This window comes from Dioszegia hungarica (assembly GCF_025882075.1).
Source record: "Dioszegia hungarica strain PDD-24b-2 chromosome Unknown MKK02contig_32, whole genome shotgun sequence".
Classification (NCBI taxonomy): Eukaryota; Fungi; Basidiomycota; class Tremellomycetes; order Tremellales; family Bulleribasidiaceae; genus Dioszegia; species Dioszegia hungarica.
In genome coordinates, this window is record NW_026515781.1 from 1,475 (window position 1) to 24,033 (window position 22,559).

Sequence of the window (22,559 nt, forward strand, 5' to 3'; positions counted from 1 at the left end):
GTCGAGAATGTGCAGCTAAGATCAGAGAAGGTTGAGAGCAAAATAGTCAAGATCTGAAAAAGGTCGCGGATAGCTCCACCGCCAGATTCCCCACCGACTCAGCATATTTGCGTCCGTCCCCGCCATGGTCCAGCCTCAGAGCTTCAGTGCCAAAGAGCAGCGGGAAGAGTACAGCAACGAGATAGTATAGCACGTCTAGATATTCTACACATACACCCATGGACCCATGGTCCCCCACACCTACATTATACACTCAGCATCATGATCCTGCAGCTGATCAGCGGTTGCCATATATCGCAAGACAAGTAGCTCACCCGTCCATAATGAACGCATCCACTGTCCGCCCATCTGCTCCGCCTGATCTCAGAGTCGCGATATCCCCTCCGTCTCCGAACGTAGCGAGCAGCAGGCCAGCGTCCTTGACTGAGGCGACGAGGGAGGGAACCGCAGCCTGGTAAAGTCAGCTTGATCTCAAGTCACAGAGTTCGCAGTCCGCAAAGCTCTCCGTCCCGTCCCTCTTCTCCGTGCGATCAGGAGTGCCATCTCCCCTGGCTCTGCTAGCCGCCATGATCTCCTGCCCGAATGGGACCCACACCCTCCAAACTCCAGCGACTTTATGCCCCTCATCCCCTTAAACACCCTGCCACCTTGCTCATCCCGTACTATCCACCTCCACCAGCGTGCTTGCTACCATCCCAGTCCCCAATACCCCCTGCTAGACCAAAGAACAACTCACAAGTGTAGTAGCCTCCAAGATCACACCCAGCAGATTCGTAGACTTCGCAAAGTTGACCGCCTCCCTCACGCTCAGACACCTCAGGTCCGTCTCTTCCTCCGCGGGTGCTTGTTGCAGGGTATGGCCGGTGCGGAGGCGAGATATACCGCAGTAGGAGGCAAAGAAGACGGCGTCTGAGGAGTCAGCATTACGCTTATCGGATCGACGACCTCTCCAGCGTACGCCCGTATAGACGGCCGCATACTACCCGTCTCTTCCTGCCTCCTTCGTGCACACCCCTGACTCCCACAGTCGCCTTCTCTCCCTTCTTTCCACCCTGAACGTTCTTGACCCAGACAACTCACAATTCGGCTGCTTCCAATTCAACGCCGTACACACCGTCGGCTCAAAACTGCTAAAGACAATCTTCCTGCTCGATCCGCCCACCGCCCCACTCCTCCCCGCATCATAGATCCCCGCCAATACCCTATCCACAAACTCGTTCACCTCGATACTCCTTCCCACCTTCTGCAACCCGCTGTCAAAGTTCCGGCAATACCGGAGTTGGACGTTGATGCCTATATCGACGGGGACGGCTGCGAGTAGATCGTCGAGCGATGTGAGGGAGGAGGAGATGGCGGAGAACCACGCAGAGGCGGTAGATGTGGGAGGAGGAGTGAGGGTGCGATGTAGGGAAGAAGAGAGGGAGAGGAATTGGTCATGCGTAACGTCTGCGACACCGATATCGAGTCCGGGGATGGGGAGGCGCCAGTCCGGATACGCGACAGGGATACCGTCCTTTGTCACCTGGACAGTAACGTGGACGTACTCGCCAGAGAGGGACGAGGCGGTGACGAGTGCCGATTCCCGAGATTGCTGGTTAGGAGCTGCGATAGCTGGCGGGCGGATAGCGGGAGAGGAGGTGGATACGGAGAGGGGGCGGTGGGCTTGGTATTGATGGGCGTGGTCCTGAGTCGGCGTGGACGGGGTGACTTTGGACTTCCAGTACGTCTCGACCCGTCCGCCTATTTCCAGCTGCGCCCCCTCGAACGGCCGGATACATGACACCTCGAAGGCGACCTCGCCGATAGTTTTAAGATGGTGGTCCAGGAGCGGAGCGACGAAGCCCTTGTGGTACCGAATGTCCATAAAGGTCGAGGGGAGGATGATGGCGCGTCCGATGACTTTGGAGCCGAAAGTGGGGTATAGAGATAGCTCGAGGGTGAACCGTTCCAGCGATTGGACCTGGAACGAGAAGACCTCGCGCTCGTCCGGAAGAGGGAGGATGACCGAGTGAGGTACCGCCGAGATGTCCGACTTGGACGCCATGACGAGCTTAAGCGAGGACCAGAGGTGAAGCGAGTCGGTACCGGTCCCGAGGCGCGAGTAGAGTTTGACCGGTGGGATCTTGTGGTCGGACGAGCGGGAGAAGGGATGACCGAGGGAGAGTTGGACAAGGCAACGCTGAGCGAGGAACTCGTGGCCGTAGACTCGGAGACTGGGGTCAGCTAGCCCAGAAGCAGTACTCACGGGATGATAGGTGGAGGCAAGCTCAGACTCGGTATCAACTCAAACTCCTCCATACCCTGCTCTCGATCCAGTTCGACATCGCTCCCCGGACTCAACGCATCCATCTGCGGATCCGCCGCTAGTCCCAGACTCTCCATCCCTTCCAGCGCGTGCTGCTTCCCCAGCTTTGCCCCGTTATCCAGCAAGAAGTTGAGGATATCCACATGACCAAACCACGCCGCGTACCACCCAGGCGACTTGCCATACTCGTCCGAAGCATTGACATCGCATCCGGCCTTGACGAGCACGCGGATACACGCAAGGTGTCGTAGCTCTCCGCCGACGGCCGCATGGTGGAGTGGGGTCCAGAGGTTGTACTTGTCCTGCCGGTCGTTGCCGCCTCCGTCCGGTCCACCCGCATCGACGAGGAGTTGGCAGATGGCATCGTGACCCGCCTTGGCCGCAAAGTGCTGAGGATATAGCCCTTCCGAGTTGGGGATGACCTTTGCGCCGGACTGGAGGAGTAGACGAGCGACCTCGAGATGGCCGTACTGACATGCGAGAGAGAGGGGGATGAGGTCATTGGAGACTTTGGTGGGCTCGACGGGGATCTTGCCAGTGACGAATATGCGTACGACGTCGAGATGACCTTGGGTGATGGCGTGCATGAGGGGTGTGTAGCCGTCCATGTCGGTTGAGGAGGATTGGGCAGTACGGAGGAGGTACGAGACAATATCGGCGTGACCGTGCATTGCGGCATAGTGGAGGGGCCGACGGTCATACGCGTCCGTCCGCTCGAGAAGGGCAGGGACCGTTTCGACGCAGATCTGGACGAGCCGGATGGATCCCGCCATGCACGCTTGATGGAGAGGTGACCGACCGTTGATGTTGTCGACCCCGTCAAAGTCGAGCTGAGCCGACGACAGGACGAGATTCAGATCCTCCTCCTTGACCGACAACGCCGCCCGCCATAATATCCGCATCACCCGCCTGTCCTTCCCGCGCTGCTGCCTCCCCTTGGCCACCTTGAGCCAATCCGCTATCGCCTCCCTACCCGATACCAGCGCCTTGCCCAGCCCATTCTCCAGATCCACCAGTGCGTCCATCGCCAGCGCTTGCCCCGCATCCGAGTCAAAGTCCACCCGCCGATCCACCACCATCTCCGGCAGGTCCGCAAAGAGGTTGGTAGACAGGTGATCCGAGCCGTTCTCGAGATCGAGCAGATTGGCGGCGACGATATCCGATAGCTTGGCGATAAACTCCCGGTTGAAGCATGGTTGGACCTCGACCTGGCGCTCCAGGTACATCTCCTGCGTGTTGCTCTTTGACCGCTTGTCCCACTTTTTCAAGATCTTGCGGAACCCCGTCGCGTTGATCTCGATGAACCCCTGGAGCTTGCCTAGATCCCGCTCAAACAGGCGCCATGCCTCTTCGAGCGAGTTCCATTCGACACCTCGACGGGCTCCAGGTGGTCCAAAGTCCTCGTCCGAGCCGCCGTTGGGTTCTGGGTTGAAGCTGGATTGATGATGGAGCAGGCGTTTGCGATTGGTGAGGAGGGTGAGGAGGCGGAGGCGGAGGTCTCGTTCTTTGATGAGGTAGAAGGTGTTGATCTGAATCAGTTGAGGCCTCGCTTTGACTCACCTTTTCCAGCTCCCGCTGCAGGGTAAAGAAGAAGACATCCCGATGCGCCTTGAAACTCTTCCCGCGCTCATTGCTTTCTCCAGCCAAACTCCCCGTCCGACTAGGGGCCGGTGGCTCCGTCTCTGGCGGTAGTGGATCGAGATCGATTGATTGTGACCGGTCCAAAGAGGGGAGCGCAGAGAGGGAGGATTCGGGACGGGACTCGGAGGTGGAGAGGGTACGCTTGGCGGGACGGAGACCGAGCGAGAGGAGGGATGCGTCTGCGGCAGAGCGGCCGGCAGCGTAAGAGTTGATGATCTTTTTGAGCGCCTGCGAGTCAATACAGCGCCAAGGATGCAGGAGAAACGACAAGGCTTACCTTGTAGTTGAGGTAGTAGTCCCCCCACCCCGGAACCTGCTGCGACTGGATGGTCTTGCCGAACTGGACGTGAGCTTCGGTCGAGCTTCTCAGAGAGCTTATCTCACCTTCATATTGCCAGCTCCCTATCCTCCTTCTCGATGGGTGATAGCAGCTCCTAGCTCCTGTCCGTCTACTGCTCGAGCGCGACCACCTAGGCTATCCGCAATTCCGATCCGAGTGCTCTGGTCGATCTCGCGCCCGTTTTCTGCTCGCGCTTTCCGAGCTGGCGCTCAGTCGGTCGAGGAGCTGACGGAGTAGCCTCTACACTTGGGGCTGTGTTGTACAGTATAGCTGCGAGATGGAGGTATAGAGGAAAAGACAGGTGAGTATGAGGTCGAAGCTGAGTGGAGGTTGAACGTGCACGTGCGCAACTCTCCTAATCGAAATTCAAATTCAATTGAATACAATTACATTAGCTTTCAATTTTGATTACAAACCTCCACCTCACTCTCCGCAATCTTCCCACCACTCTTCCTTCTCTCCCTACATCTCCCACCGCAGCAAGCATGACTCACCAGCCCGTCACACACCTATACAGGTCTCTTCTGAGGGAACTTCGCTTCTCGGTGAGCACGGCGATCCACTCCTTGCCGAGCGAAATGAGAGCTGACATCTCCAGTCCAAGCAACCTACAATAAAGCGTAGCCCTATCGTCGTCTCCCAAGTTCGCCAGCTGGTCTCGAGTATACAGTCAGAGGATCAACTGTCCAGGACACTGATGGAGACGAGGGACTTCTTGAGGTCATCTAGGATATATGGGGTGAGTCTGCTTCCACAGGGTGTTGGGTGATGTGGGTGATTGGGACTGGACGCTCTGGATCAGGTACACGCAGAGAGGCCAGGGCGGGCTGGAGCATGTCGGTCTTGAGTGATGACGGAGGTACTGAGCTGATCTGTCAGGACCTTCTGAAGAGATACAACCCACTGCACGACATGTCAGACGACGAGCGGATCAGGGCTACTGCCAGACGGGTCGGGCTGGATGCGCCAACGGAGTACAAGCCGCCAGATCAATAGGAGGACGAGCGAGCATGGACGGTAGCGATGTCGTATAGTACTCATCACAGCCATGTTGAGCTACTGATAGCAATTGCTCACGGTACTGATATGCCTTACGCCGTCGCCTAGTGGATCAATTCTCTCGCTTGCCTGATACCCGGCTGATCCTGTTCGATCGCTTGGAAGCTGACCTGGTCACAGCTGACCTGTCTAGCGCTTGGGTGTGGTCATGTCAGGCGGGAATCGGGCCTGGCTCAGCATACCATAAGTGCTGATTAGCTGAACGTGTCAGAGTAGGGGTCCCTTGGCCGAGGAGCTGCAGCCATGTTGTGCTAGCTTACTGCACTGACCCACATGTTATATCTGGTAACAAGCACGTTGCTCATATCCCTCACCTATTCGAGCTCGTGGGTATTCCACCCCGCTGCATGAGCAGGGCGTGCAGTACGAGTCGAGCATGCTGACGACCACCGGTCATCGATGTCGCTTAGCTCCACTTACCGCGCAAAGAATGTTTTGTGAGCTCGCAGGCTGCCATGGATTAGCAGTCCTTGTGCGTTAGATGTGCGTATGAGCGAGCAGCGAGTGGATAAAGCCCGAGACACGGTCAGCTGACGGCTACTTATGGTCTATCGATGGGGCAGCCCGCAGTACTAATCAAGTCGTCGCGCTTCTTGAGCTTTGCCTGCGATTCATCTCGATAGACTCGGTGTAAGCCTCTGATACGAAGGCCGTCGCGATGCAGAGGGAGTAAGTCACCCACCCACAAAGCATGTCTGGATTCCGATCAACGGGCTTCACTGCAGACAGCTTGTTGTCGCTGTTCAAGATCGCAAGGGGGACGCTGGGTTGACCTGCTTGTCTGCAAAACTCACATGAACGATACTCTCCTCACGTCTAGTTCCAGCCGCCTAGATCTTTCTAGCGCCGCGTGTTACTCTTCTTCCTTACTCTTCTCTCAGTCTCGGCCGGGGACGAGGTCAAAGACTGGACCAGATTCTAACCACGGATCGCGATCCCAGCAAGTACTTGTGCAGCGCTATTCCACCACTCATGTGTATCGCAGTTGGACTGAGCAGGGCAGTAGTACTGCGGCGCAGAGCTGCGGCTTGCCCTAGCCTCGAGCTAACATCTCCCCCGATCTCACTTGACCGAGGCGATGTAGCTCGGCTATCAGAGCGGCCATCGTCGCCACTCTCTGTGATATAGTTGACCAGTCTCAAGCTGACATCTCTGTCCACATCTCACTCAACGTGGCCGTGTCAGATATCAGGGAACGAGACTACTCAGTGTACTGCCGCAGACCGCCCCGTCTTTCGAATCCGACAGACTCAAGGTGACCGCTGCAGAGACACGCAGTCTTTGTTACGGTGGGAGTCTGCATCGAATACCGCTTCTGCCACTCACAGCCTCCAGCCTCAAGCTAACATCTCCGCCCCCATCCCAACCAGACGAGATCATCTCCACCAGCGGAACAGCAAACGAGACTGCTCTTTCTGCTGCCGTAGATCATGCCGTCTTCACAATGCAGCAGACGCAAGGAAGACCGCCGCTCAGATACGCAGACTTCATTACAGCGGGAGTCTAGGTGATTTATCCCCTCCGCCACGAACGGCCGCCAGCCTCAAGCTGGCATTTCCGCTCCGATCTCACTCAGACGAGGTCGTCTCAACTATCGAGGCAGCAGACGAGGCTACTTTCTGTGCTGCCTTACATCATGTCGTCTCCACAATGCTGCTGACTCAAGTATGAAGACCGCCGCTCTGATTCACAGTCTTCATTACAGCGGGTCTAGGTGATATGTCTCTTCTACCACTCACAGCCGAAGAGTACCTACTCAGTGGGGTCGAGTCGGCTATATGAGCTTGATGGAACAAAGCAAGGTCACCAACACATCACCACCAAGCTGCGCTGACGGATGCTAGCGATCGCGCCTCACCCAATACCCAAAAGTGCTGACTGGCACTTCAGTAGGCAGTTCTCCATACGCACACGTCTTCACCCATCAACACCGCCAATCTCTATCTCGCACATGACCGCTATATCGGGTCATAGTTCACAGGTGTGGGAGAGAAGCAGCTCGAGCGGCCTATCTATCGTCAAGATGGCTTGGCGAAGGGGCTATCACTCCGGCGGGGGTCCCGATCAGCCCCGTTATCAGGCCGAGAACCCTTCGGGGCTCGGTAGAGATCGGTCAAGCTGTTCGGCAGGTCGGGACCGATGCACCGGAGACCAGCCGGAGCCTCTCGGAGAGCAGCAAGCATATGAGAGGGCGGGAAAATTGCTGGAAAAACTCTTTGCGACTGCGGACAAACGATCCTCCACCATGGTCAACTCTGTCTATTCTTAGCTGCTGTACGTGAGGCTGACTTTTGACCATACCGGCGGGTGGACGGTATATAGCTGACCCCATCGGTGCCCCCATGTGCCCCATCCTTCTTCCCCTCACACACAGAGATTACCATGAACCACCTCCGCCCCCTCGACAACCCGGCCGATATTGACTATAAGGAGGAGGTGGCGCAGCTCGAGAACAAGGCGTATGTCGAGAGCGACCCAAGGCTTGCTGGATTGGCGGATGAGCTCGCCTGGGCCCATGGGCTCAGCGAGGAGGAGCTGGCTGCCGAGTCGAAGAAGCTTCTTAGGAAGGTGAGCTGCACGGCGGTACCCATGAAGGTCAAGGCTGATGTGCAGGTGGACTGGCGTCTCATGCCCACTCTATTCATCGTGAGTCTCCCTCTGAAACCCGCCTCCACTTTTCGCATCCGCCTCTGCACTCTGCACCTTAGGCAGCGTAATAGGCCATCTAGACCCTTGTCCTCGCTAGTTCGATACGTACGCTGACTCCACAGCTCATCGTGCTCAACTACCTCGACCGGAATGCGCTAGCGTGAGTGTATCTTCCTCTCCCCTCGATACTCGGCTCACGCTCGCAGCGCCGCCCGTGTCCAAGGCATCGAAGCTGACTTGGGAATGACTGGTAATGACTTCAACGTCGCTATCTCGGTGAGTAACGCTCTTCTCCTTCCTTGTGGCCTCGCTGACTATCAAGGTGCTCTTCGTTGGCTACATTCTCGGTCAAATCCCCTCCAACTACATTCTCTCTCGTAGCCGACCCTCACTCTACCTCTCCTTCTGGGTCGTCGTCTGGGGCGCCGTCTCTACCTGCACCGCTGCCGCCCGCAACTTCAGCTCGCTCGTCGTCATCCGGTTCTTCCTCGGTTTCTGCGAGGCACCCTACTTCCCTGGAGCCCTCTTCTTGCTCTCGTCCTGGTACAACAAAAAAGAGCTCGCTTTCCGGATGGCCTTCCTCTGGTCCGGCTCCCTCCTCTCTGGCGCTTTCTCAGGCTTCATCTCGGCCGGCATCCAAGCGGGTATGCAAGGTACTCTGGGCCTCTCCGCATGGCGGTGAGTCACTTCCTCCTGCGGTGCATTGCTGTGCTGACTTTCAGGTGGATGTTCATAATCGAGGGTGCTGTCACCATTGTCTTTGGCGCCGCCGCAGTATTTGTTCTGCCCGACTATCCCTCGACGTAAGTCCGAATCCAGCTCCTGCTCAACTGAAGCTGACTTTCAGTACACGCTGGCTCACACCTCGCGAGCGCGCTCTCGCCGTATACCGTCTTCAAGCCGATGCTGGGGAGGCGGACGAGGAGCAGATTGGCTTCTTCCGCGCTCTCAAGCTCGCCGTCTCCGACTACAAGCTGTGGCTCCTCGCCCTCATCCAGGTCACCAAGACGACTGCAGCCGCCGTAACTCAGTTTATCCCCACCGTCGTCAACACATTTGGCATGTCCAAAGTCAACACGTAAGTCCACATCGTCCCTCATCCCGGTACATGAGCTGACCCGCTAGTCTCCTCCTCACTGCTCCTCCCTACCTTTTCGCCGCCATCCTCGCCTTCTTCATCTCATACTCGTCGGACCGCAAGCCCGAACGTGCCTTCCACTTGGCCATCCCAATCATGGTGGCTGCTGTGGGGTGAGTGTTCCCCTCTGTCTGAAACGCGCCTGGACTGATCGTCAGTAACGTCGTCGCTGCTACCACCACCACCATTGCCGCTCGGTACACCGCCTTGTTCCTGCTGCTCGGCGGCATCTATGGTTCCTTCAACGTCTGCAACGCCTGGACCAGCTCCATGTTTGCTCGACCGAGGGCAAAGCGCGCCATGGCCTACGCTACCATCAACTCGATCTCAAACAGTGCGTCTATCTTTTGGCCATCCCCGAAGGCACAGCTAACGTTACAGTGGCGCAAGTCTGGACACCTTACATGTACGACTCGAAGTACTCGCCCCAATACACCATCGCATTCTCTGTCAACGTCGTCATGTGTTGTATCGCCGTCTGCACTACCTTCCTCGTCCGCTGGATCCTCGCACGTGCCAACCGCAAGATGGATAAAGATGAAGCAGAGGGGGCGGATCAGGAGGGCTTTGTCAAGAAGATCAGGTACACTCTTTGAGAGGTGGTGGATGGGAAACAGGTTATGAGTTGGCTCTTTGTCAGCAGTCTGTCAATGTATATGCTTTCAGGTCTTGGTACCGTATCTTCATCTGCGCCTGACTTTCTTGGCCTGCCTAAGCTTGCAAGAGCAGATGATAAGCACCTTGGCCTGCAATGCTCATCGTTGTAGCGGGTGGCATGTCAACTCCGGCGCAGTGGCGGACTGACAGGTGAGCTGAAGGTCGAGTGGCAAGGTGATAAGGGGGAAAGCCATGGAAAGACACGCATGTGATGATACCGGATACATGATGATTCGTCTAGGTGATATACAAGACACCTCTACTGCTTCTCCACGTCCCTTCCATCTCCCCCAAACCGCCTCGGCACCTTGCCGCCCATAGCGGCAACCTCGGGAGCGACGAAGATGCTCCCATTTCCCACCTTGTACAGTGTAAATACCGACACGTACACCCAGTTCAACGCCACCTGGACCGAGAGGAACGCGCCGATGACCCGGAAAGCCGAGGAGTCCAGCTCGGTCGCGAAAATATTGGTAGCAGTGGCAAAGACGCCGATGGGGAAAGTGAGTGCCCACAAACCGACCGAGAAGCGAGAGTGGGAAAAGAAGTTGCGATTTGGCCGTTGTAGGACGTGACCGAGTATGACGGCGTGCGCGAGGAGGTACCAGCAGAGGCCGAGGCCCCAGAGGATGAGGCCGGTGATGAGTCCGCCGGCGTATATAGCGTCGGCGATGATGAGGGAGGAGGTGGAGGCCGTCGAGGAGGAGGGAGAGATAGCGAAACCGACATTGTGATCATAGGCGAGCTCACGGACGGTGCGACCGAGGAGAATGATGCCGAAACTCCCTTGCCCGCAGGGACCGAGCGGGAGAAACATGCTGGGGAGGGCGGCTGTACCGGGGACACCGCCGACGACAGTACGGTAAAGCCAGAGGGTGATGATGAAGCAGGCGATGGGTACGCCCGTTCCCCAGATGATGTACGACACCACGATGGTGCTCGATGCGAGAGAGGGCGAGAAAGGCATGATGGCCGCTGCGACTACCCCGCCCGATGCGGCCGCGACGACCGAGGATACGATGGGGAGCAGCCAAACCGCGGCGACGCTCTCGAAGGTGTGGTTTTGCCGAGTGAACCCGAACATTAGCTGTGATCATATAGAACAGCAAAGGGACATACATGGCAAAGAGCATTCCCAGATTGACCAGTACCGACAGAAGAGCCATAATCCACCAAAGGCCGAGTGCAAGCTGGGCCCACTGATACCCCCATGCTGGTACACAGACGTACGCAACCATGTTCTACTGATCAGCTGTACTCCCGACGGGAATCGAGAAGCAACGCACAACAATGGTCGCAAAACCCATCGGCAAAGCTCCCCAGAACATGCCCGCGACTGGGTGCGCCATAGTCGCTGTGAAGAGCCCCTTGTATCGAGTATACCGCCCCAGATTCCCAGCTATGAGTAGCAGGAAGACCAATATGTTGAGGACGAAGATGACGGTGCCCAGTATGCGCAACCACGCCGCCGGGTATGGGAAGTTATAGAGCAGGATTGAGGTGATGCCGGTGCCCATATTGAGAGTGAAGAAGGACGGCGTGAGGTTGAGACAGGCATGGTCAAGCCGCTGACCTATAGAGCGGGAGGGCTTGGAGGGAGGAGGTAGAGGCGAGGGCATAGCTGCCAATTTACTGGTCGAGGCGGGATCGGAGACGGACCGGTCAACCGGGCTCATGTCTTGATCGTAGGGAGCGAGAGTCGAGGTGGATAGGGACATTGTGGGGGTAGATCGCGCTGGAGGAGGGCATCATGCTCTTCTTATATTGCTTCGGGGCGCCCAGAGCAAGAGCAGCGGTAGGTCCGAATGGTGGTCAGATGGAATACGATGTAGAAGAGGTTCGGAATAGGCATTCCGAATCGCAACTTGTGTCGGTCCGAGTGAAGAGTCCGGGCAAGAGTCCGGGCCGAAGGTAGATTGTCGGGCAGACTGCTGCAGTGTGGCAAGGACCAGGCTGGCCTAGGACATCGCACGCCACAGATACGGCTAAGACGAAGAAGAAGCGAGTGGGGATCATGATCCATAGCTGCATACTGAGCAGCTGGGGACGGATGCTGCAGCACTGACATGAGATAGCCCTACCTTACACTCTCTCTACCTACAACATCGCTCTGAGCTGCGCCTTGAGCGTCTCCCCATCCGCTGCGAAGCCTCTGATCCCTTCATACAGCTTCTCGAACGCCATCCGCTCCTGGAACAACTCCCAGCGGAACTTGGCCTCGTCGTCGATGTAGCTGACCTTTGGGACGGCGTGTTGCTTTGCGGAGTCGAGAGACAGCTTGCGAGGCACGGGCTCACTGTATGATCAGCCACGCTCAACTCCAAGGAGTGAAGACCGGTCTCACCTCGACTCCATGAGCTCCTTCAGCACAATCGGGTTGATGGTGAGGAAATCACATCCCGCAAGCGCGATGACCTCTCCGACTCGCTTGAATGAGGCGCCCATCACTATGGTCTTGTAGCCATGCTGGCGGTAGTAGCTGAACTATGAGCTTATGTCCAGGAATGTAGGCGTGGGGTTCGGGCTCACTTGTAGATCTTCTCGACAGAGTCGACACCTGGGTTGCGCTCCGCAGGGAACTCCTGGCCTTCCACGGCACGATACCAGTCCAACACCTGGAATCAGTATGTACAGTCTGGACAGTAAACTCACCCTAGCGACGAAGGGGGAGACCAGAGTCACTTCTGCCTCGGCGCAAGCAATGGCTTGTACCAAAGAGAACATGAGAGTGAGGTTACAGCTTTATAGTCAGCAGAGATTCAGAGCGGGTGCGCAGAACCGGGTGTATCGTGGACATACCATATACCCTCACGCTCTAGCTCTTTAGCAGCCTGGATGCCTTCCCAAGTCGACGCAATCTGCAGATCAGCGACCTTCAAGCGGACAGAAGCGCACGACCCACCTTGATCAATACCCGCTCCTTGGGCACACCCATCGATTTGTACAGAGCGATGATCTGCTTGGCTTTGGCAATAGTCCCGACTGTATGTCAGCTGAGATCCTAGCTGGAGCTCACCAGTGTCAAACGAGAACGAGGCGTCAATCTCGGTAGACACACGTCCGGGGATCATCTTGAGTATTTCCCGCCCGAACTCCACGAGCAAGTGGTCCATGGCATTCTCGGCCTGGGTATCGACATCGCTTTGAGCGTCAGCTGAGGCTCGTCTGATGCTAGACTGGACTCACCCGCCCTTCTGCTTTGCATAGTCGACCGCAATCTGCATGAGCTTGGCGCACTCCGGCAGCTTTGTGGCGTTGAGTCTAAGGATCAGCTCCGTCCCGAGCATCCTCATCCTGGTGGGGACCGGAGCGCACATAAGAGTGGGATTGGTAGTAGCATCTTGAGGCTTGAAGACGCTAATGGCGGTAAAGTCGCCAGTGTCGGCCACGACGATAGTACCGGTGCTGTTCCAGTCAGCTCGCTTTCCAGAAGAAGGCGCGGGAAACCCTGCTCACGCTTTGAGGGCTTCAAGAGCGTTCATCTTGTAGGATATGATGGCGGCCAGTATGCAGTGGTATGCAATGTGAGATCAAATAGCTACGAGGCTGCTGTAGAAGAGTCATGGTGGACGGTAGATGTATGGAAAGAGATTTCGGATGAGTCGGAGTTCGGGCTTTCTGTCGGCGACTAAATTCCCGGGCGGCCGACGGATGCAGTCCCATCTGCCTGGGCTGCGCTCGTCCACAGTGGCGAGTAGCTACTGCTCTGGGTAAGATCGTGTGCAGCGAGACAGATAGATATCGTGCGCTCCGTCCGATGGATATACATTACAACTTCCACCTAGTCGCAGCTTCTAGGTATCACATTCCCCCAATCCTCTGCCCTTCCCCCGACCCAGAGGCATATTGCCCAGATTCATCTGTACCGCTCATCAATGATAACCTGCTTGTCAGCTTTGATACACAAGAACTCACCATAATGACTCGTGTGTGAACGCAAAAGACTGATCATCCCCGCTCGCCCCGCCGCCCAACAAGGACTCCAGACTGTTCTCCCCACCCAGCGAGCCGCCCTCCCCCTGCCTAGGATCATACCAAAGACCTAGATCCATATCTCCCATCGCATCCATCGCGTGCTGCGCGTGTGCTCCGTGTGCGGTACCGAACACGCCCAGGTCGTTGTCGCTCTGCCCGAAGTACCGCTCCGACGTAACCGCTGAAGGATCGATAGCGGACATAGCTGAGTTTGGCGCCAGCGATCGAGCCAGCTGTAGGTCGATCACGCGCGAGATGAGGGAGCTCTGAGATGCAGGTAAATGGTCGGTCGTACATGCTGCCTGGGCGAGAATGTCGCTGGCGCGCCGGGCGAGAGCGCTGACGGAGTGATCGTCCGATGCGAAGCCGTCGACCTGGAGCTGTGTCGTTTTGAGTATGGAGACGGCAGCGTAGGTCAAGATGGTGAAGACGAAGTCTGGGCAACCCCGGGTGAAACCTCGCCCGTCTATTTCGGTGTCAAAGTAGGTGATGAGCCGGATTGCGGCTGTACGATACTGAGTATCAGCGTAGACCTGATACTACACTTACCTCGACGAGAGACGCGGGCAGATCTGAGATGGCATGCTCTTTTGCTCTCTGCAGGCCAAAAGAGTGGATGACCAAGCGGGCGTACAGCTCGTACAGGCCGAGATTGGCGATGACGATATCAGAAAGCCGTCGCTGCGACGACGGGAAAGAGGAAAGGACAGCGGCCGAATTGACCTCCCGCCACTGTCGATACTGTCGAGAGAAGACGAGACCGATATCGGGTAAAGCAGTTGTCTGAGAGGCAAAGTTACGAGCGAGGCCGGAGATGTAGTCGGCCGATTCGTTTCGAAACAGATCCATAGCGCGAGTGAGAATAAGGGTCCAGTCCTGCTCGTCAGCTTGATCCCATCCATGACTCACCGCGAGTGCAGCTACCCAAGCATCCTCAACTGTTTCGCCCACCTCCCTCCGCCTGATCATCTCCAAGTACAGCCGTATCCCATTCTCCCCGCGTACGCTTGACGGTTTGCCCAGCTGGGACGACATTGTACGATCGATGACATAGCAAGCGAGCCAGGTGCGGATGATGTTGCGCAGCACCCAGCGTGGCATGGTCGCCCTGGAGTGTTCGAGCAGAGCGATTCGATGGAGGTTGATATCGAGAGCGGTGCGGACGGCGAGACCGACGCGGATCCACGTAGTGTCTTGCTCAAAGTGGGCAGGGCGGACAAGGCTGGGCATCAGCACATTCAAGAGGACTACTCACTTCCACTGAGCATAAATAAGATGTGCTTGGACCACCTGTAATTAGCACATGCGATATCGACTGCTTACCTCTACGTTCTTGTCCTTGGGCATACGCTCATTCTCAAACCTGGCGAAACCCCGCTTCAGACGGTCCCAGAGAGCGACGTGAGAGGTGCGAGCTGATACGCAGCAGACTGGCAATTAGCCAAATTACATGAAGGATATGTAGTATAGCACTTACTCGTGTTGAAGAGGAAGTTGTTCCGCCGAGCTACAGCGACAGGAGAGCAATGCTCACGGTCCAGAACGGGAAAGTGAGGGTGGATGACCCGAAAGTAGATGTCAAAGAGGTGTTCCGCCCTATAGTCAGCGCAGCCTTGGGATGGACTTACTCTTGTACGCTGATCAGAGTCATAATGTGAGGTGCATCGTCTCTGAGAACCCTCGCTACCGGCGCATAGTAGGCGTCCGTGCTGGGCGTTGGGCGATCGCGCTCAGACCGCGCATCGGTCGATGCCTCGGCCAGTACCGACAAAGGATTGGGAGCATCACCAGGGAGTGGAAGTGTCGTCAGGGTCTCCTCGAGGGGGTGAGAGTCGGGAGGAAGGTGTTGATAGGTGGGCTTGGACATGGGCGAGTGGGACCAGAGCGCCGAGTTTGGCGGTATTTCCCCCGAGATGGCTGCGTCCCTCTTCCAGAGATCAAAGTCTCCTTCTCTCCCCTTATTGTGCTCAGCCACCCGACGTCCGTCTGATAAGTCTCCTCCTCGCTCGACCGGTCTATCATCCTGACGACCGCCCTGCCCTGCCCCGCCCATATTCGCTGACTCCATCGTTTGCTCGCGCTCCTCCTTTCCCTTGGTGCTCTTGTTCCGCATCCGTCCCCTCAAACTCGGCAGATACTCACAAGCATCCGGCTGATGAAGAGTAGTGCAGCGAGCACACGGTTTGGCACCGTCACAGCGGACCTTTTGGCGACTACAGGACGAGCAAGCGCGCTGAGTCCGTGGTTGACCGGTCGAGCTACTTCCAGTGCGAGTACTTGCTGTCAAAGGGCGTCCGGCAATATCGCTCTCACCAGCGTTGTCGCCTGAGGCACTTGGGCTAGTAGTTGCTGTGGCTGGCATATTTGCTAAGGCATCAGGTACAAGGAAGGTAGAGGAGTTGAGGACAAAGGCGGGCCGAGGCTTAAAGCCGAGACCGTCAGCCGGCCGGAGCCGACAGCGCGCACGGACCCCGCTGGTAGGGTGGCGATAGTGTGGCGGCCAAGCTTCTCCTCACAGGCAGCAATGGCGCACAGTCCAGTAGCGTCTGATCATCTATGAGTATTTAGACTACCATGGAGTGACGATCAGCAGTACTGTGAGCTGGGGCGCAAAAAGAGTCTCGACTCGACATAGCGCCACCCGCTGACCCTTCCGGATAGGTCTGAGTGTTCGCAACTAGCGGGCGAGGCTGGAAGCGGGCTGCTGAACATGGTACACTGCACATGGAGATCATTGATACTTGATCCTTACATACATATGAGCCCGCTCGCAAACATGAAGTATGATATCGCCCTGGATTCCACCTGACCGCATTCCCTCGACCGATATTCAAGCCTCGGCTTCCTGTCCAGTCAGCATCAACCTCGATACCGATCCTGCAGCAGGAAAGTCTCACCTTGTCGGGCCTCTTGTCCTCGTGTACACTTCCAATATCGGCGAGCTGCGCACCGGGACCGCGTGTTCCGGCCGTACTGAACTGCCAGGCCCAAAGGTTGCGCTGTATTTGTCAGCTCTGAGCGGAGAGTGAAGGTCACAACCAACCTTGAACAGATCGTCGACCTCCTCCAAGCTGCGGCCTTTCAACTCGGGAAGGAAGAAGATGAAGAAGAAGAGGGCAATGGCGGCGCAGCCCATAAAGACGAATCCGACCCGAGCGCCCATTTGGATTTGGGGTCCCGCCTGGAGGTACGGCGTGCAGAAGGTGACGAGGAAGGCCGCGAGGACGTCGATGCTGGTCGCCCATCCGATCATTCGCTTGCGCATCTGGATACCGCCGATCTCGGAGCCGATGAGCCAGCACTGGGACGCAACGCCAAGCTTGCAGACTCCGTTCAGCAGGATGACCGAAGCGATGACGACGTTGTTTTGATCGGTGGTGCGATTGGGAAGGGGTCCGATACCGCCGATGAGCGCGCTGAACATGATGGCCAGTGTTGCGCCGATGATGCAGAGGTAGCGACGTCCAATAATATCGGTCGTAGCGACGGCGACGAGGCAGCCAAAGAGACCAGCCATGGCGATGAGGATGCTGTACTGGAAGGACTGAAGGCCGAGACCGATGGAGGTGAAGAAGGAGGGGCCGTACGAGTTGGCGAATTGCTGGCCGGTGGTCTAGCTGTCAGCTTTGTACCCTCCTCACCAGTTCTCAGCATACCTGGTTGAAGAAAAATACAAGCGCAATGATCTACCGAGTCAGTACATAGCCACTCTGAACGGTCGACGTGCTCACAGTTGTCCTCCGGATGTACTTGGGTCGGAACAAGTCCATCCACCCAGCCTGACCCATGGCATAGCTCTCGTTCATGGCGTCTTCCACCGCCTGGACCTCGAGGCTGGTCACGCCAGTCGCAGAGTCACGAGCTGGACGAATACGGTTGAGCGCGCTCAGTGCCCCGTCCTGCATGTCAGCTCGACCACGGCGGAAAAGTGCAGAGCTTACCTTGCGTCCTTTGCTGATCAGCCAGCGGGGAGACTCAATACAGAAGGGCACAGTCGCGATCAGAAGTAGTGGGGGCAGAAGCTGCGAGTCAGTCAGGATCTTCTGGAGACTCACTTGCACCGCGACAGGGATGATCCAGCCGATCCTCTCGATCTCTGTGCGGAAAGCGTAACTCATGGAAGCTCCCCAGATCGACCCGACGTGGACGAAGACCTGCACGTTGCCAGCTAAGAAGCCGCGAAGCCCGGCGGGAGCAAGCTCGGCCTCATAAGATGGCACCGCATTTTCGACGATACCGACAGCAATGTAGGCGATGATGCGGCCGACAGAGAATTGGATCCACTCGGTAGCAGACAGCTCAACTGTTCAGTCAGCCTAGCATCTCTCAAGGTGCAGAAGGAGTACTCACTGACGATACCGATGACCTGGATGAGGCAGACGATGTAAATGACCTTTTTGTAGCCAAGACGCTCGAGTAGAGGTTCGAAAGAGGCCGTGCCGATGAGCTTGCCTATCCAGACGACTGCTTGGTCAGTCGTGTCATGTGTCGCTCCTCGAAACCCCAAACTGACCAGAGTTCATGATCGAGCGTCGCTCAGTAGGCAGCATGTAAGTACCGTTCTGCAGCACACCGAATGACCGGAGCCATGACGGTAGAGCTTGCAGAGAGCCGAAGGATCCGACATCGCTGCATTGTCAGCTGGGTCGACTGACATGGAGAAGTACCCCGACTCACATGCCAAAGAGGATGTTGCCAAAGTTGAAGGCCATGCAGCAGTACAAGAGAGCGGGCGTGATCTGTCCCCAATCGGACCGGCGCATCTTGCGGGAGGGCTGACGGTCGAGCTGAAACCGATTGAGGAGGTGAAAGCGGTACCTCAGTGCTCTGGCGAGGAAGAAAAGATGATAGAACGGGGCTGGGGGCTGAATGAGGCTGGATGTCGTGCTTGAGGGGGCACCTCGCTTGATTTTGTGGCCCCGCAAGTCTTGCCCCGCGATGATCGGCGGAGCTCCGAGTGTACTTCGGCGATGATCTTCGGTCCGAAGTAGAAGCCGAGCCGAATGAAAGCCGAAAGTCGCACAGGCCCGAGTGTGGCGCTCTGACCTGTCAGAAGCTGAAGCTTAGGGCATACATAGATTGCATCGGTCGCCATATATAGAATGTACACGATAAGCTACATACGGAGCGCTGGACCGGCTACTGGAAGAAGTCAGTATATCTCGATACTGCAATCGGAGATTATGGACTCACTCAGCACTTTGATCGCGGCCCTCCCGTCCGGTCCCTTCGCCGCTGTGGTAGTCTCGTACGCTTGTACTGCATCTGCCCACTCGTATCTGCATGTCAGCTACGCACTCGATGTCCACTGGTTGCAGACCTACTTGTGCGTGATGAGCGGTTTGAGCGAGATGAGCCCTCGAGAGACCAGGTCAATCGCGCTAGAAAAGCAGCCAGGCCCGTACTGCATGGTCAGCAGCGGCTGCGCGGATGCGAAAAGAACGTACTCTGAATGAGCCCCGCACGGTCAGCTCCTTGTTGATGACTGCGAGAAGGGGTATGTTGGCATAGGGCTTGCTATTGCCGACCTGAGGTCAGCCTAGCTGCTGTGTCCGAGCTCACCTGCACAAAAGTGCCCCGCTTTCTGAGTAGCAGCAGGCCGGTCTGCACACAACTCTCAGCTCCGCTGCACTCCACGACAAGATCAATCGCCTCTCGTCCGCTCATATCGAAAGTAGACTCCAAAGCAGTAGCCTGGCGGGTCAGATTTGGTCCGACGGAGGAAAGTAGAACACGTACCTGACGCTGGGCGTATACACTGTTCTCCTCCCCTTTGGCCGGCAGGGGTGCGCAGTACGTAGCTACACCGGGCACGTACGATTCGGCGAACTCCAACCGAGACGGGTTGACGTCGACCAGGTAGACTTTGCGTGCGCCGAGGGCCTTGGCTACAGCCATTGTCCTTTCCTATAAGCTCGATCCTGCTTCCGGGACACACGATGGCTACTCACAGTAAGCCCACAGGTCCGGCTCCGAAGATCACGATGTTGGTATTGGGCTTGAGATCTGCAGCGTGGACTATAGCATGGACTGCTACAGCAAGGGGTTCAATCTGAATTCAGCACATAATCGTCGATGATCTCACCAAAGCACCGTCGTCCAAAGTCATGCCCTATTTGTCAGCACTGGGCAAGCCAGCTCTCTGCAAGCTAGGCATAGGGATCTTCTCACCTGAGGGAGCTTGTAGCATCTGCACCAATGAGCGAGACCTCAAGTCAAACTGGAAATACCCACAAATCAGCAGGCAAGGTGTAGAACCCTTGCAGCGTGCCGTCTCTGCCCAAGGCAGCTGCAAATTTCATATTGTCGCAATGAGCATCTGCACATCAGCTAAATACCCCTTCAGTACTAGCATAGACGACTCACAGTGCCCAGACTTGCAGTGATCGCAGCGGAGACAACCCTCCCCTGGTTCGAGCGCGACGCGGTCGCCCACCGCCAGACCCACCACCCGCTCACCGACTGCGGGCCATCAGTAAAGCTCGTATCCGACTCTCACAAGTAGGCTCACCACGGTGAACGATTCCTGACGTTTCGTGACCCAGAACAAAAGGCTTCTTGAAGGGCTCGCCGCGGATCTGAGCAAGATCAGCGGATTTCCAGTCGGATTCGGCCGTGCTTACTAAGCCGGTGAGGTAAATATGCGTGTCAGAGCCACTGAGGTATTAGTACGTTAAGGATGAAGAGGATAGAGACCCGCCATAGTCCGGTACTCTGCGGTCGAATGATAGCTCTAGGCGATCAGCTGTGCGAAGGGCAGCTCAAGTCGGGACTCGGAGCAAACTCACTCATACGGCCCGCATTCCTCCGATCTAGGCGCCTCCTGGAGCTCCAGCGTTTTCACACCCGTAAAGACCCATCGTGGGTTGACTGTCGAGGTCATCGCGATGGAAGCGAGTATAGGTAAGGTGGGAATACATGATGAGCCGCGCAAGTAAGAAGAGATGTGGAAGAGGCATGGAGCTCGGCTTTGCACCGGGCCGAAGTGGAATTTCGGAACCGCACTTGATCGCATCCTTTATCGATAGACGCCGACAAGTGCGAGGTGCCGCTACATCATGTAGAGTCTACATCAGGATCATGCAGAATCTAGCAACAGCGACAGCACAGAAATGGACGAGCAGAAGGTTGGACTTCCCCTGGAAAGCTTGGAGAGGGGCGAGCCGTCTACGCCTCCCGACAAGCGCGATGGCGGTTACGGCTGGGTCGTAGCGCTCGCTCTGATGGCATTGAATGCAGTAACATGGGGTATGTCTATCATGGCGAGTTGAGCTGATACACAGGTATCAACGGAGTATATGGCGTATATATATCCTTCTATCTGCAAACCAACCACTTTGCGGGCGGGACACCGTTTACTTTCGCCTGGATCGGGGGCTTATCGGTCGCCACCGCATTCGCCATCACCCCAGTCTCAGCAGCTCTTAGCGGTCGGATATCTTATCGAAGGCAGTACCTACTAGGTGAGCTCAGACATGGGCCGTTGCTGATAGCAGCTGCGTTCTGCGCTGTACTTGGCCAGATCCTCGGGGGATTGACGAGGACGTACACTGTTCTGGCGCTGACTCAGGGTGTGCTCTTTGGGCTGGGTGAGTGTATGCTCTGCACGGCTGATGTTATAGCTCTCGGACTTGTCTTCTCGCCCTCTCAGATGCTCCTGGCGGAATGGTTCGATACCCGCCTCAATCTTGCTCAAGGCATCTTCCAAGCCGGATCCGGTCTCGGCGGTCTCATCTTCGCTCAAACAACCCGTCTCGCGCTGGACAAGGTCGGTATACGGTGGTCCCTCATCATCCATGGTCTTGTGTCGCTCGTCGTATCACTCTTGAGTGTCGCTGCGATTCGACCGGGCGGGGCGGGGGCGGGGGCTCGTCAGACATTCCGCTGGTCCATCCGGATACCGCATCCCCTTGCTCTCACTTGCCTGTGCTTTTGGGGCGCTACATCTTGTGAGTACAATCAAAGTCTCGCTGATATCAGTAATGTCCTTCTTCATCTCCCTCTTCACTCTCGCTCTGTACGCCACCGATGGACTCGGCCTCTCCCAACAACAAGGCGCTATCGTTCAGTCCGTCCTCGCTGCCAGCATGCTCGTCGGTCGTCCTATCTGTGGTCTCGTCTCGGACCGGTACGGCAGTCTCAACGTCTCCTTTCTCGCCACCTCGATCGCCGGTATCGCCTGCCTTTCGCTCTGGCTACCGTCTCGGTCCCTCGCGGTGCTCTTGGTCTTTGCGACTGTCCAAGGGGCCGTGGCGGGGACCACTTGGAGCGCTGCCACCCCACTCGCTGCGGCCGTCGGAGGTCACCAACACGCTCGCGCCACTATCGCGCTTTTCTGGACCATCATGGCGATACCGGCAGTGGCCGCTCAACCTATCGCTATCGCTCTAGCCCAGTTTTCGAGGGGCAGCTTGGGCAGAGAAGGGGCGGAGGTGTACCAAATCAGTATTGGCGTATGTGGCGGACTTGCTTTGAGCGCAGGTGTATTGTTGCTTGGTGTCAAGCGTTGTATGAACCAGTCGATAAGATGAAATATAGTACCTTAGCCACTGCTGCGCTTAATCTCCAAGGGGTGATCATTGTGCTATAAGGTGACTCATGTGCGTACCTCTTGCATGCGCAATATAGATATCCCGAGCGTGTATGCCGGTCGGATAGGTTCAGGCGCGCACAGCCTCTCTAGCCTCGCTGCTTCTATGATCGTGGATGCACGAGCCGCCACTTCCCCACTCTCCGCCACTCTGGCGATTTGCCGGCTATTTGGATCCACTTTTCCGGAGTGGTCAGCAGTATAG

The 22,559-nt window shown here is 56.7% G+C and overlaps 9 protein-coding genes across 9 annotated transcripts; 3 read left to right on the forward strand and 6 right to left on the reverse strand.

Moving 5' to 3' along the window:
* Positions 1-245: 245 nt before the first annotated feature.
* MKK02DRAFT_41324 (uncharacterized protein) lies at positions 246-4,336 on the reverse strand (the record flags this gene model as incomplete). Its single annotated transcript, XM_053091520.1, has 8 exons — positions 246-267; positions 315-451; positions 737-909; positions 1,081-2,213; positions 2,246-3,834; positions 3,866-4,174; positions 4,224-4,286; positions 4,331-4,336. 8 exons carry the CDS (start codon positions 4,334-4,336, stop codon positions 246-248), a joined length of 3,432 nt encoding a protein of 1,143 aa, XP_052941472.1.
* Positions 4,337-4,771: 435 nt separating this feature from the next.
* Positions 4,772-5,282, forward strand: MKK02DRAFT_30705 (uncharacterized protein; the record flags this gene model as incomplete). The annotated part of the gene is made up of 3 exons (XM_053088114.1): positions 4,772-4,831; positions 4,885-5,025; positions 5,166-5,282. The coding sequence occupies 3 exons, from the start codon at positions 4,772-4,774 to the stop codon at positions 5,280-5,282; spliced, it is 318 nt and encodes a 105-aa protein (XP_052941473.1).
* A 2,445-nt stretch (positions 5,283-7,727) lies between these two features.
* On the forward strand, positions 7,728-9,728 carry MKK02DRAFT_41326 (putative nicotinamide mononucleotide permease; the record flags this gene model as incomplete). Its single annotated transcript, XM_053091521.1, has 10 exons — positions 7,728-7,913; positions 7,959-7,991; positions 8,117-8,154; positions 8,201-8,270; positions 8,317-8,672; positions 8,717-8,797; positions 8,842-9,072; positions 9,120-9,245; positions 9,291-9,466; positions 9,514-9,728. The coding sequence occupies 10 exons, from the start codon at positions 7,728-7,730 to the stop codon at positions 9,726-9,728; spliced, it is 1,512 nt and encodes a 503-aa protein (XP_052941474.1).
* A 320-nt stretch (positions 9,729-10,048) lies between these two features.
* On the reverse strand, positions 10,049-11,408 carry MKK02DRAFT_21204 (voltage-dependent anion channel; the record flags this gene model as incomplete). The annotated part of the gene is made up of 3 exons (XM_053086378.1): positions 10,049-10,876; positions 10,905-11,030; positions 11,076-11,408. 3 exons carry the CDS (start codon positions 11,406-11,408, stop codon positions 10,049-10,051), a joined length of 1,287 nt encoding a protein of 428 aa, XP_052941475.1.
* A 478-nt stretch (positions 11,409-11,886) lies between these two features.
* Positions 11,887-13,271, reverse strand: MKK02DRAFT_41328 (uncharacterized protein; the record flags this gene model as incomplete). The annotated part of the gene is made up of 10 exons (XM_053091522.1): positions 11,887-12,085; positions 12,134-12,268; positions 12,319-12,404; positions 12,442-12,529; positions 12,589-12,647; positions 12,692-12,771; positions 12,806-12,930; positions 12,976-13,050; positions 13,105-13,194; positions 13,246-13,271. The coding sequence occupies 10 exons, from the start codon at positions 13,269-13,271 to the stop codon at positions 11,887-11,889; spliced, it is 963 nt and encodes a 320-aa protein (XP_052941476.1).
* Positions 13,272-13,590: 319 nt separating this feature from the next.
* On the reverse strand, positions 13,591-15,817 carry MKK02DRAFT_41329 (uncharacterized protein; the record flags this gene model as incomplete). The annotated part of the gene is made up of 8 exons (XM_053091523.1): positions 13,591-13,672; positions 13,705-14,279; positions 14,314-14,640; positions 14,674-14,986; positions 15,020-15,054; positions 15,088-15,194; positions 15,242-15,360; positions 15,393-15,817. 8 exons carry the CDS (start codon positions 15,815-15,817, stop codon positions 13,591-13,593), a joined length of 1,983 nt encoding a protein of 660 aa, XP_052941477.1.
* A 511-nt stretch (positions 15,818-16,328) lies between these two features.
* On the reverse strand, positions 16,329-18,527 carry MKK02DRAFT_21433 (transporter-domain-containing protein; the record flags this gene model as incomplete). The annotated part of the gene is made up of 9 exons (XM_053086417.1): positions 16,329-16,763; positions 16,808-17,377; positions 17,421-17,450; positions 17,496-17,663; positions 17,706-17,786; positions 17,820-18,067; positions 18,115-18,231; positions 18,278-18,393; positions 18,442-18,527. The coding sequence occupies 9 exons, from the start codon at positions 18,525-18,527 to the stop codon at positions 16,329-16,331; spliced, it is 1,851 nt and encodes a 616-aa protein (XP_052941478.1).
* A 389-nt stretch (positions 18,528-18,916) lies between these two features.
* MKK02DRAFT_21352 (xylitol dehydrogenase) lies at positions 18,917-20,324 on the reverse strand (the record flags this gene model as incomplete). Its single annotated transcript, XM_053086401.1, has 10 exons — positions 18,917-19,043; positions 19,089-19,168; positions 19,212-19,292; positions 19,327-19,666; positions 19,716-19,816; positions 19,850-19,876; positions 19,936-19,954; positions 19,999-20,083; positions 20,131-20,226; positions 20,276-20,324. Coding segments are annotated over 10 exons (1,005 nt in total), but the record flags the coding sequence as incomplete, so codon positions are not given.
* A 552-nt stretch (positions 20,325-20,876) lies between these two features.
* MKK02DRAFT_30708 (major facilitator superfamily domain-containing protein) lies at positions 20,877-22,295 on the forward strand (the record flags this gene model as incomplete). Its single annotated transcript, XM_053088115.1, has 5 exons — positions 20,877-21,012; positions 21,048-21,227; positions 21,261-21,353; positions 21,387-21,713; positions 21,745-22,295. The coding sequence occupies 5 exons, from the start codon at positions 20,877-20,879 to the stop codon at positions 22,293-22,295; spliced, it is 1,287 nt and encodes a 428-aa protein (XP_052941480.1).
* Between the last annotated feature and the right edge of the window lie 264 nt (positions 22,296-22,559).